The sequence below is a fragment of the Equus quagga genome, chromosome 19 (assembly GCF_021613505.1).
Source record: "Equus quagga isolate Etosha38 chromosome 19, UCLA_HA_Equagga_1.0, whole genome shotgun sequence".
NCBI lineage: Eukaryota > Metazoa > Chordata > Mammalia > Perissodactyla > Equidae > Equus > Equus quagga.
Window position 1 is genome coordinate 25,193,866 of NC_060285.1, and position 13,894 is coordinate 25,207,759.

At 41.1% G+C, this 13,894-nt stretch overlaps 1 protein-coding gene across 2 annotated transcripts in view; it reads left to right on the forward strand.

Annotated features, from left to right (window-relative positions):
• Window positions 1-11,298, forward strand: part of LTA4H (leukotriene A4 hydrolase) — a 32,310-nt gene extending 21,012 nt beyond the window's left edge. The window contains exons 14-19 of one of the 2 annotated variants that reach the window (XM_046646260.1): window positions 648-718; window positions 2,700-2,754; window positions 7,365-7,460; window positions 9,544-9,626; window positions 10,294-10,398; window positions 11,090-11,298. In XM_046646260.1, coding sequence (XP_046502216.1) covers window positions 648-718; window positions 2,700-2,754; window positions 7,365-7,460; window positions 9,544-9,626; window positions 10,294-10,398; window positions 11,090-11,207 — 528 coding nt within the window. In that variant the 3' untranslated portion in view covers window positions 11,208-11,298. The remainder of the gene's footprint in view (window positions 1-647; window positions 719-2,699; window positions 2,755-7,364; window positions 7,461-9,543; window positions 9,627-10,293; window positions 10,399-11,089) is intronic. The other variant, XM_046646261.1, reaches the window with a different exon arrangement.
• The last annotated feature ends 2,596 nt before the right edge of the window (window positions 11,299-13,894 follow it).

The window sequence follows — 13,894 nt, forward strand, 5'->3', positions numbered from 1 at the left end:
TGATTTGAATTACTTAATAGTGGTATTGGTGTAGAATTTGTCTTAAGACTCAGCCTTTCATTGTAGTTTTTCCTATTTAAAATGTGATCTCAACAGCATGAACTAATGTGTGGAATTTTCCTGTTTCAGAGAGATCTGCAATAGTATGTTTCAGAAATTTTTTGTATATATTTAATTTGCCTATTTTAATTTTGTAACAGAACCCCATTGATTAATATAAATTTATTTTAGAAAAGTGACTTAGAAATTATCTTGACACATCAGTATAGACAAAATTATAGATTTGAAGACCTAAAAGTCTGCTTCAGATTTTCTTTCAATAGAAAGATTGTTTTGGGCCGGCCCGGTGGCACAGCGGTTAAGTGCGCACGTTCTGCTTCGGTGGCCCAGGGTTCACCGGTTCAGATCCCAGGTGCGGACATGGCACCGCTTGTCAAGCGATGCTGTGGCAGGCATCCCACATATAAAGCAGAGGAAGATGGGCACGGATGTTAGCTCAGGGCCAGTCTTCCTCAGCAAAAAGGAGGAGGATTGGCTGCAGATGTTACCTCGGGGCTAATCTTCCTCAAAAAATAAATAAATAATAAAAAATAAAAAGCAAAGAAAAGAGTGTTCTGTAGTAAACTGGATGTTCTTACTGTTCCCAGGTTGATATTCTCAATCAAGTCGATTGGAATGCCTGGCTCTACTCTCCTGGGCTGCCCCCTGTGAAACCCCAGTAAGTCCTTAACTGTTCCTGCTTTCCTTCTCATTCCCCTAGATCCTTTCAGCTCCTCTGAAAGGGTTTTATGCCTTCCTGAAGCTGTTACTAGTTAGTGATGAGAGTAGACTCCTTAGCTGTTTAAACCTTAACCCTGAGGCCAAAAGAATAATTTCCATGATAGTATAAATATAAATTAGTTCAATTCTTTACAAGTAATTACTGAGTACCTCCTTTCTGCACAAGGATGATGAGAGATACAGAGAAGGGTAAGATATTGCCCTTTCCTTCAAAACCTTTACAATAAGGTAGTTTTTCCTATTTTATAAGTATTGTGTTAGTCATTACAGCAGGGTTATTAATTATCATCCCCATTTCCAGAGGAGGCAAATTAGGCTTAGCCAGGTAAAGTGTCTTGCCTAAGGTTGCACAGTAAGTAAGTAATAAGAGTTGAGATTCAAACCCTGGTAGTCTCTAGTGTACTGCCTTTTAAACCAAACGCCTTCCTCACATGAGGGACCTGAAGCCTGGTCTTCCAGGAGTTGGGGAGGCTGCCCACTCCTGCATGTCCCAGCCGGGAGCGTGATTTTCCCTCCACCTGGAATACTCTTTCCCCACTTAATCCCACTCTCAGCTCAAGAACCACTTTCTCATGGAAGCCTTCCTTCAGCCCTCTAACCAGGTCATATCTCCCATTTAGGGTTTCTTGGTATCGCCTCTTTGTAGCTGTTGCCGTAGTTTTACAGTAGTAATTTTCATTTATTTGGGTGATTATTCAAGCCTTTCTCCTTCACTGCATTGAAGCACTGTGAGAGCGGGGCTCCTGTCTGGTTCTGCTCATTGCTTTTCTTAGACCCTTGCCGTAAATAAGGGTTGCTTCCCTTCCCTGGTCTATCCCTCCCCCAGTTCTGTTCATTACGATGAGAAGGAAGTTTCAGGGCACAAGAAACAGACCAAAGGTTTTTTCTGTCCTGTTGTTCCTTGTGAAGTCGGTGCTAAGTAACATTCTAGTTGAAGGTGACATACTGCCTTGGCAGTCGGGGACCTCTGATCCCACTTGGTTTTGAGGGCAAACCCAGCCTGACTGCTTCATGAAGGTCAACTGGCTGCTGCTTCAAAGGCCATCACTGCTCTGACCCTTTATCATCTCCCCTGGGGCACAAACTCCCTTGAAGCAGGTTCAAGGTAACTTCTAATCAAAACTTACTTCATTTGGGCCCTCAGGGGCAGGTACCCCTCTGTTCTCCAGTAGAAACATTTCACAGCAAGCGAGCGTGATGTATGGACAAAGAGGACTATTTCACAAGAAATTTGCACGTATTACATGGTCTCTTCCATTGTTGTAAAACATATGATTTATTTTATAAGGTAAGAACACACAAATCTTGGTGTAGCTTGCTTTGCTTAATGGTCAGAGTTTGTTATTTCCACTTTGTTCTGAAATGAGAGGAACAAACTCATCACATGATGTTGCAGTCTCCCAAGGGTCACCTGTGACACCATTGTTTCCCCAGCGTCTGGAACAGTGCCTGTCACATGGGTGCTGGTAGATTTGTTGGATGTTTAGGTGGTTGGAACGGCAGAGGGTAGAATCCACGAGAGCAAGGCCTTTGTGTTTGTTGTTTATCATGTTGCTGGGTGCCTAGAACTGTTCCTGCCGTACAGTAAACACTAAATATGCCCAGCTGCGTCCCACCTCCTTCCGCACAGACTCCTGAAGCACATGACAGTCTTTGCTGAGGTGTTCTGGCATTCTCTCTGAAGAATAATCAGGTGTTTCAGGAATTTGGTACCCACTTGGATTCCCAAGTTCTTAGATGATGCCAGTAATATTTAAGTCAGGTAGAAGATTTCCTCTTTCCATCACTCTGGAGTTCTTTGTCTTTATTTAAAAAGAACTTTGAAATTTAAGTATGTTCTGTAACTTCAAAATTGCATTTATGCAGAAGCATGTGCATTTTTATAAAAGTTAATCTCTAATACTTTTTCCTCGTTGCAGTTATGATATGACTCTGACAAATGCTTGTATTGCCTTAAGTCAAAGATGGATTACTGTGAGTAGCAATATGTGATTTTTTACTCCTTTTTGAATAGTACAAATATATCTCTACTCATGAAGGTGGGTGGGGGGTACTTTACTCATGAACGCTTGCTTTTGAAAAGCTATTCGCAAGTCAGGTTTGTCCAGAGTGATGTTACATCAGTCCCCAAGGTGTAAAGTTAAGTTTGAGAGGGAAAACAAATAGATGTTGATGGTATTGGTTCTGATTTTTCTTGATTCTTTTTGATTCGTAAAGAAGGTTTGCAAAAATATTTGCATCTTCCCTATCTTCTTTTCCTCGTAAATCATTTATTTATAAGATACTACTTCAAATATAGTCCTTGCACATACCAGGTAAATCTAAAGTGATCTTAGGTGCCCGCTAATGCCAGCTGTTAGTGAGGGAAGAACTGAGCCCTTTTGCTCTGTCAGTATTATTTTCGCGTCTATGAAACTTCCTAAAGAGGAGCTTCTTCATGTATTCACTGAAACGTAACCCTTGGAAAAACCAGAGTGAGGATGTGCCGTGGATAATTCTTTAATGGAAAATAATGAAAAATTTAAGAATAATCATTGTAGGGGAGGAAAAATAGTTTTCCCTCTACCCTTCTGAGTTCTTAACTGAGACCCCTGTAACCAAAGACAGATTAACAAGAGAAAAACTGAAGTTTACTGACATGGATACCTCATGTATACATGGGAGATGCCCGGGGAAAAATGAGTAACTCAGAGGTAGCTTTAGAATTCAGAGTTAAATACCATCTTAATAGGGACAGGAGTAGGGGCACATAGGCCTCTAGAGTAGATGATTTTTATAAAAGATGAATGGGCCCTTGGAAGAATAGATGGGAGATACGATGGTTTGTGACAAAGCTTGTCTGGGTATGTGCACTTGTGGCCTCCTCTCCTGTGATGAGTCAGTTTTCCCTGGTTGATGAAACTCCCAGCAGGGGATTCATGACAATCGAGCCCCTTTTGGACGATCCATCTTTAGGCAGATTAGAGTTCAGAGAAAGCCTGTCCCTGCATTTGCTGTTTTCCAGGAGCCTACAGCTCAAAATAACCAGGACACCAAAGAGGCGTATTTCGGGGTGGCATATTCTGCTACCCTTCATCCTATAATCTGCAACAAACTTAGATGTTGCTTTTTGAAACTTGTTTCTAAAGGCTATTCAACCAGTATTTCTTAACAGGATCTTCTACGACATACAAAATGCTATGCCAAGCACTGTGAAAGAGATGGACTTGCTTTTGAAGCAGCCGCAGTTTAATTAAAGAAATTAGACTTATAAATAGCTAATACTCAGCAGTAGGTGATGAGCAGCGTGAAAAAGTACAGCTGAAGGCATAAGAGGTCAACAGAGGGCGCTCTGACGTCTGCCGCGGGTGGGAGAGTGGAGTTGGCTGCCGCATCAAGGAGAGCGTCCTCCGGGAGAGGAGGTTTCAGCTGGGTTTCATGCCGTTTGGATGTGGATGAAGTAGAGGAGGACGTTCTGGGTGGGAGGGACAGTGTTTAAACGAAGGTTTTTATTAAAAGCAGCAACAAAACGTGGAGCATGCATGGAGGGGAGAGTTCAGTCTGGTTAGAGCTTAGAGCCTGTTCGGGTTCCTCTCTCAGCCCTCCCCCTCCCTTCTGCCTTGGGGCTGCAGCCACGCTGATCTATTTGCAGTTCCACTGAGATCCTGTTACTCCATGCCTTGCTGCCTTGTACAAGGCTGCGCGCTCTGCTTCCTAGCACCCCTCCCTTCTCTCCCCACCCCAGGCTAAGTTAGGCTCTCCCTCCTCACCTCTCAGAGAGGCCCATAAATAGCCCTCTAACACCACTTCTGGCTTTTTTGTGCTGTGGTTAAAGTACTCTTATAAGGTTGGAACCAATCAGTTAACCAGTCACTTAGCTGAAAAAGTTGGTTAAAGCAAGATGTCATAGAAACTGATCATAAGGCATTTTGTTTTAACTTAAAACCTAAACTCCTTAAACTTTTACTATGGGCCAAGGCTATGTGTCAGCTGCATAAACTACATTCATAACACACCTGTGATTTCCAGTTTCAGTTTCTTTAAAGTGGAAATAGAATTTAAATACACTTACAAAGCAATCTGTAGATCCTTCTAGAATTTTCCTATTGTTATCCCAGTCTTTTTTTTTTTTTTAGATTTTTTTCCTTTTTCTCCCCAAAGCCCTCCGGTACATAGTTGTATATTCTTAGTTGTGGGTCCTTCTAGTTGTGGCATGGGGGGTGCCGCCTCAGCATGGCTTGATGAGCGGTGCCACATCCGCGCCCGGGATTCAAACCAATGAAACACTAGGCCGCTACAGCAGAGCGCACGAACTTAACCACTTGGCCATGGGATTGGCCCCTTGTTATCCCAATCTTTTACAAGGATCTTGTCTGCAAATTCTACAGCACCATTTTTTCTATGACAATTTTTAAGTTAATGCTTAGTTTTTCCAAAGTGATAAACCTAATATTTATAGAAATCTCTTTTTCCTTCGGCACTCCTCTTTCACCGATTTCCTATTATTTAACAAGATTTCATAATTATAAGCACAGCTGACATGAACACATTTGGAAACAATTACAGCTGACTTGGTAGCACATAAAGCAGCAGGTGGAAGCAGAAGAGCCTAGGAACTGGAGGGGGCCCACCCACTCTGCATGGGCAGCACGCCCCGGGTGGCAGTCATGTTCCAGCGGGCATGGAGAGGATTGCTTAATCTGACAAGCATTTTTAGTGGAGCTCATTTATAAGAAGGCCTTTACTGTATTTGTCTACTTGACTGTTTCTCTCACCAGGCTCTAATCTCCTTGAGAGCAGGACTTGTTTTTATTCATCTCTGTTTCGCCAGGGCCATCCAGATTTATGCACTGTTGGATGAATACATGAATTAGTAGAGGAAAAACAAGGTTGGAAAGATAAATTAGCTGTCTGTCATGGAGGAACTTACATGTCAGGCTAAGGAATTTAACATAATCTCTAGGCAGGAGTGGATCCTTAAAGGTTTCTGAATTGCAACGAAATGATCAGAGTTCCGTGTTAGGACCATTAATCAGGTAGTGTAATATGTAAGATCAGTTAAGACGGCAAACTTAACAGTTAGTAAGGCCGGCTAGGAAGGTATCAATAATAGTTCGGATAAGAAGGCTTGAGCAGCTTGCCTTAGAACAGTGCAGGAGGAAATATTAATAGATTTGAAAGAGATTTTTAAAGTTTAATTCTATAGCTAGTTAAGAACTTGAAAACTGATTAGATGTGGAGAATAGGAAAGAAGAGTAGAAAGCTCCAGGTGTTGGGAGAACCCACTTTGAGCCAGAAGAAGGAAGAAAACCCAAATCAGGAGTAATGCCAATCAGGAAAATGAACAAGAAATGAAGGGAAAAGATGCTCTAATTTTAAATAAAATATAAACATCTTTTTGGAGATTCTCATACATCATAACGAAGTTAGAGCATTCCTGATTTTTTAGATCTAACTTCAAGATTTTTTTTTTCGAAGAAAATATAAAATCTAAGCAGCTGCCTATTAGAGAAGTAGGCTGGTTGTGCACATAGGTACCTCCATGTACCTGGCCCTCCCCGTCTCTTCCTCCTCTCTACCCACCTTGCCCACCCATCAAGGTGACCATGACCTTGAACTGTGCCTTATCATTCCCTTGCTTTTTATGTTTTTACCACTTATGAATATATCCTTAATAGTTTACATTTGCACGTTTTTGAGCAGAGAATGAGATCTGTAAGTTGTGACATTGAGGTGAAGTTCTAAAGAGGGAAGAAGTTTTGATATTAAGGGGAATTCTAAAGGGGTAGGGAGGTATAAAATAATATGTTTTTTGCAAGGATATATATAGACACCTTACATTTTCTGGAAGGATATACAAGGAACAATACTGCTGACTAAGGAATGGGACTTGGCGACAGCGAGCAAAAGCAAAGGAATTTTGCATTTGGTCCTGTTTAATTTTTTTTTTAGCATTTGCATATATTTCTTTTAAAATTAAAAAAAAAACCCTAGTTTAAAAGAATTTATAACCAGTTTAAAAAGATTTAAAAACATTTACTTTGAAAAGCTTTATTTCATATTCCTTAATCAGATCTTCAAAGATTTTTGGCAGTGAATCCTAAGTTGAAAAGTACAGACCCATTTTTCTTTTTCTTAGATGACTTCCAAGATTAAGTGGGGAAAATAAAATGTCTGGGGATGAAGGGAAACATCAGTTTGTGGCCTATCAGCTCATTAGTGTGATATTTCAAAGAATATGCAATTCGATCCTTTACCCAAATTTTTGAATTGACCTGTAAGTTAGTTGACATACTTTTTATAATGTTTCTTTACTTTGGAAATGTATATATCATGAATAGTAAATCTCTGTATCAAAAGTTTCCTCTACTTTTATTATTAATAGTTTAATTTTCCTTAAGCAATATAGATTTTAGGAGTCATATCAGCTCTTTAAGTTATAGTGATGCAATCTCAGAATTATTCAAGGCTAAAATTTATTTTTTACAATCTTATGCATTCTTGTAGTTCTGTCGTCTTCTTAATTTTTACTTTTATGTCAGATAAACCAGTAAATATTGCTAAATTGTACATGAATAGAAATAACCAGGTAACATTTATTTTAGGCCAAAGAAGATGATTTAAATTCATTCAACTCCACAGACCTGAAAGATCTCTCTTCTCATCAGTTGAATGAATTTTTAGCACAGCTGCTCCAGAGAGTAAGTACTGGCTCACAACATTAGCAATTAAAATGGGCATAAAGGCACAGCATTTGTGTCAAACCCAACATGGAAAAAAACATTACTGTGGAAACTAATGGAAAAAAATAGTTTATAAAATTCATTCATTTAAAAACATCTATTGAATGCCTACTATGTTTAGTATGGTGCTGAATATAAAAATATGTAAGAAAGAAATAGACCGTGTCCTCAAAAAGTTTACAATCTAGTAGGAAAGATCACACATGCAAGCTTTAGCAGTAAAAGCAGGGATATTTTAGGTATTGTTTGAGAGAAGCTTAATTAGTGAAGAAGGACTCCCTTCCAACGAGTGTAATCAAGGAAGGATTTGGGAGCAGTGGGCTCAGTCTGAGCACAGCAGCATCAGCAGGGAGGTAGAAGTTCAAGTGCAAGGGAACAGCGAGTGAGGCGCGTGCCCAGGGTTGCAGGAGTATGCTGCAGCTCCGGGTCGAGAAGTGAAGGAAGATAACGCCGGAAAGGCTGGTAGGATCAGTTGCGGTGAGTCTTGAATGCTAAGCTAAGAGTTTTAGATTTGATTCTAGTCAGTAGGAAAGGATTTAACATATTTAACAGAGTCATTTGATGAAATGGTGGGTTGTGAAAATGAATCCACTGGTGATGTGAAGGCTGGATTGATTGACATGAGGAACACAGCGGGTGACGTCAGCTGGAGGACTCGCAGGAGTACAGGACCTGAGGGAGAGAGCTGGCGGGAAAGGGGAAAGGAAAGAAGAGGACAGATGAGAGGGAGATTACACCGGATGCAAGCGTGGGGTTTGGTGACTGACTGGATTTGGAAGTTAACAGGAAAATCTGTTTACACAGATTTTAAGGTTTCAAGTCCAGGTAATTAAAAGAATACATGAAACTGAAAGGAGATGCTGCCTTGTGAGAGGGAGATAATGACTAGGTCGTTACTATTACATTATAGGGAACTCTTAGGTCTAAGGACCCTGAGAGGAATGGAGAAGACTTTGAACAGGAGTTCCTATGGAGTTGACGCAAAATGAGCAAGAGGATTTTAAGCCAACGGGGGGCCTTAGAGAATCAGTTTTTAGTGCATCGAGTCCTCAGGGTTTCACAAATGTCTGTAGCACTGTCATGTGGCCGAGGACTAAGAAGAGAGAAAACGTGACAGATGACTGGGGAATAGGGCAGGCAAACATGGGGGAAGGGAGGGAGCCTGGGAGGTGACCTTAACCAGCGGACTGCCAGGGTGGACGTGGGGTGTAGTTGGACTAAACACTTTGGGAAGGGTCTAGCAGTCAGTGAGAGCAGAGATGGCTGTGGGTGTCGAGTGAGGGTTCTACTGTGAGGTGAGCTGCTCACTGCCGAGGAGAGTTACCGCAGCCTGCACTCCGCGGCCACCTCACACTCTCTACTTGTCCATACTGAATTCTTTCTTTCCTTTACCCGAACTTGTTATCCCTTTCAGCGTGGGTTAAGGTGGGCACAGGAGGTTTATGAACCCCCTGAAATTGTATATGGAAGTTGGTGTATATATGGCAAATGTATTTTTTTTTCCCCTAAGGAAAGGGTCCATATTATTCATCAGATTCTGAATGGGATCTGTAATAGAAAAGTTTAAAAAATCCTATTTTGTAGGGATATAGAAAATTTAAAAGGGATTTTAGAAGAAATATACAAAGATAAATCTGGGGGGGGTCAGTGAGGAAAAAATTAAGGAACTGTGATTTAATCTGGAGAATGGAATAAATTTAAGATATGTAGGGTATAAGGAAGAACTTGAAAGATTCTAGAAAGGGTCAGAAAGTTAATATTTATATATGTGAAAAAGTCTGAGGAGAGTAATTCTCATTTAATTCTCTACGTACCTTGCAACTTAAATTATCGCATTGCTCCTAGTATAGAACATCCTTATCCAGAACAAGTTTGCACAAAATTTATCTCAGTGTGCATTTGTTTCTTTTACTTTTATCTAACTTATTTCTATATTATAAAATATTTAGGGTTTTAATCTGGCTAAGAATTTTTCTCCAGCTCCTTTCTTCCCAGGAATCCTGTTGAAATGATACATCTTACTTCTTTATTTTGCTCTTAGGCACCTCTTCCATTGGGGCACATAAAGCGAATGCAAGAGGTGTACAACTTCAATGCCATTAACAATTCTGAAATACGATTCAGGTACATCATTTTAACTTGTCTCTGTGGAAGAAAGTAGAAAACTAGTTTAGAAAGTGGAGAAAGGGAAGTACTTTATGTGGCATACATGAGTCTTGAGAAATCCTTGTCAAATTTACTGCATCTATATAAATAATTATAGTGGTCTTTAAGGAATAGTTGTAATATCAGTAAGAGGATAATATTAATCTTTTGTTAGGATCTGTTCTAAGCTCCTCTTGCCTTTAAAAAAAATTAGAATTAAGGATCCACTGGTAAATAGGCCTTCTTCCACAACTAGCCAAATCAACTCTGAAGTGGGAATAGTAAGAAATCTTTGATTCTGTTAAGTAATTAATCTTTCTTAGTTCAGATTTTTAGGGGAAGGCTTGAACCAAAGTTTATCTCCTTCAGAAATTGCATTCTTAAGTTACATGAGCACCTGTGTAATCCAAACCTTTTAAAACGTGATCTTTTTCAAGAACAAACTCCTCTTCCTTCTCTTCTCCAATTATTACATTGTATATATAAGGAATTTGAGAGTCTCAGAATAAAGACATAGTATAAAGTGGTGGACAATGTAACTATAATGGGGTTGTTCATCATTACAAAAGTAATTTTCAGATATACCTGTCATATACTGCCCCTTCCTCCTTTCCGACCCCACGGCCCCCAAAATTCCTCCTTTCAGATGGTTACGGCTGTGCGTTCAATCGAAATGGGAGGAAGCAATTCCTTTGGCTCTAAAAATGGCAACTGAACAAGGAAGAATGAAGTTCACACGACCCTTATTCAAGTAAGAACCAAATCAGACTGTGCTTTGTATATATAAGGAATGGGCAAGAGAAATCTTAAATGTTTGTGTTGTTGCTAAAATACTTTGTAAAATGCAACCTAAAAATAATAAATATTTTTAAATTTCTTAAAATTATAGATATAAGTTTGGCATAGGAATGAACACTCCCAAATACTTAAAATTTGAGATAATTTCATTAGTTTTTTTAGAAGCATTATATATGTATTACCTATTATGGGCCAAATAGGGTTAGACACTGTTGAAAAGAAATAAATCGAAGACAATCCTGTATACAGAGAGATCTTTAAAAGCAAGTAGATGATCATTGGTGAGTGGGCATGGACAGGAAAAAAAGAGTCTGAAGTTAAGTGCAAGAAGAAATGAGCAGGTAAAGCAAACCTTTTTGCTTCAAATGTTGCAATGAGATGGAAGAATAGGCTGCTTGATGTGTATTAAAAGAATGCTTGGTACAAGGGGAAAAAGTTGTATCTTGGCTGCAAGATACCATTTAAGAATATCCTAGTGAAGTTATTTGACTATGGGTTTGGCAGGACTTCTGAAAAAAGAAAATAATAACCATGATATACATAGCCATGGTTAATCTGTTTGCTTTTCACTTACTTTACAAGTATAATAAAACTTGCCGAAACAAGTCGTTATCCATCTTTCTTTTTCTTTTTTTTTTTTGCAGGGACCTTGCTGCCTTTGATAAATCCCATGATCAAGCCATCCGTACCTACCAAGAGCACAGAGCAAGTATGCACCCTGTGACTGCCATGCTGGTGGGAAAAGATTTAAAAGTGGATTAAGGACCTGCCTATTGCTGATTCCACACATTTCTCTTTTTTACATTGAATTCATAAATAAATATGAAACTTCAGCTTGCATTGTAACTAAAAATGTCTGCTTAGTTTGGGCATTTTATTGTTTTGTCAGTGATTTTCAGAAATAAAGCTGAGCTACCCTCCCCCTCTGCTCCCAGCCCTGGCCCCTGTCCAGTGGCGTGTTCTTTGTAAAGTGAATTTTAGCAAAGTTTAATCTTTTGATTTATAAATGTAAAATTTTTAATTAGTTTCATATCCATTTTCTCTCAGTATGATCGCAAAAATGTCAGCGTTATTTATCTGATATTTTAAGTTCTTTAATTTCAGTCTGCTGCACACCAGAAATACAACATGATTAGGGTTTTGCTTTTTAAATTACCTCCCTTACCAAAATGTGTATAGTCTATAGTCTAGCAGGAGTGTTCTCCTCCCATGCCTGGATCCATCTGCTTGTCCCCCAGAGTTGTCCTGCTGTTCTCTCCATCAGGATCACATGGCCACCCTGAACACCGTCCAGTGTCCTTCCCATCCATCCCTCAGGTATTCTCCCAACAGTCTGTTCAACCTGCCTCACCTCTTTGGTGGTCAACAAACATCCTCACCTACAGAGAGCATACAGCTCATAGAAAGACATACTGAAAACAATATAACAACTTGAACCAAGTAAGAGTAGTAGCACCCCTGTGAGTGCAATATGGTGCCCCAGGGTACCTTGGCACACAGTTTGAGAACCACAGTAGTATCGGTTAGGATTCTTTGCTTGTAAGCAACAGCAACCCAAATGACTAGAAATCCAAAAGGGAAAAGGAGGATTATTTTAAGGATACAGGGTAGGGGGAGGGTATCAGAACCTGTGCACAGATGGCTGACACCTAAGACTGCAGAGCCATCAGTACTGTGGTCTCTCATTTCTGCTCTCGAGTCCACACTGTGTAATCTGGCTGCCCTCCAGCTTTACTGTTGTTCTTGCCACATAGAGAGACTGTCTTAATTCCAGATCCCCAGAGGTGAGACTCTGACCCAGCTTGGGTCCACCCCTGGCCAAATAAACTAAGGGGAATGGCATCTTAGAGTACAAATGTGGGTGGGTTATGTCATCATGAAATACTCCCAAAAAGTGCTAATGCAGTGACAAAGATCTTCAAATGCATAGGCGTGGGCACCAAAAGGTGGGGCAGATATCGAACGGACATTCCTGTCCCTGTCTAGTCCTGAGACTTGTCCCTTGCTCTCACTCTCCCTGGTGGTTCTCCTCTTGGACATGTACCTACACTACAGTGTGGCTCCGCTTCTCAAGCTCTGCTCTCACTCTCGTCTCAGGAAGCAGAGGAGTGAGTTTAGCTCCAATCCCTGGTATATGATCATGTTCTAAGTGATTAGACTTTAGCAAATCCATGGACCCAAATGGTGCTTTTCAAGGCTCTTGCTGCCCTATAAGCTTAGCCGACACTCTAAGCTCGTGTCATTCGCAGTCCTCACTGATTTGTGGTACTGAAAGCGAATTGGAGCAAAGGAGGTTTGGAGGGTGGTGGTGAAGGGTGCTCTGGAGAAGGCAGAGGGTGCTGAAGACAAACATCCATGCAGATTTACCTGGGGCCAGCTCCGTGGAGTCTGCATCTGTTCACTTCAGCTAATAAGCATATGTTGAGCGTCTTTGTGCCAGGCTGGCTCTACACATAAAATCCTGGGTGAACAAAGATAAGTACTTTCTATATAATGCTAAAAAAGAGGTATGCTAAAGCAGCCTGGAGAAGGGCCACGCAACCCAACCAAAGTGTTTAGGGAATGCTTTCTGGAGAAGAGAAGGCCTCAACTGAGTCTTAAGGAATAAGAAATATCTAGCCAAGCAGAGACAATTGGAAGTGTCTTCCAGGTGGAGAAAGAATGACATAAGTAAAGGGATAGACTTTTGGGTTGTTTGGGTCATAAATTTGCACAGAGCCAGTGGAAACAGCTTGTCTCTGCAATGTGTCGGGCCTGAGTTTGGAATCCTCAAATGGCTGGGCGGGACTCAGATTGCTGGGCGCTGGTATCATCTGGAGGCTTCTTCCCTTGCATGTCTGATGTCTGGCCTGGGATGACTCAAAAGCTGGGCTCAGCTGAGACTGGCAACTGATGTGCCCAAGTAGTTTGGGTTTTCTCACAGCACAGTGAGTAGTTGGACTTCTTAGTAGTCTTGTATTTTATAAGTTTGCATCCATCACCAGAGAGTAAGTGCCATGAAGGCAGAGAATGCACCTTGCTTCATTCCCAGCACCTAGCATAGTGCTTGGGACGGAACAGGCGTTCAAGAGATAGTGGTTGGATGAGTGAAGGGAGGAGGGCAGAAAGTTAAGGTGCTTCACATCTAAGGACCTCACTTTTCTCAGAGATGCAGGAGGTAAGGTCCTCCTCTGAGAATTAGAGGAGTGGATGTGGAGAAGGTGTTGAGGAGTGGGGTGAATGTCTTAGAGACTGAGGGGCCGGGCAGGGAGAAGGGCAGAGCCCCGATCCACACCATCACAGGGCCTTCTGGAGCAGAGCCTCCCACCAGCGTGAGCACAGAGGGTGGGTGTGGTGACGACCGCGGGTCGGGTTTTACTCAGAGCAGAGGCACAGGGTCATAAAAGAATTCCAAAGTACTGAAGAGAATGGTCGAGGTGAGCAACTCGGGGACCAGCTTCCTTGGAAGG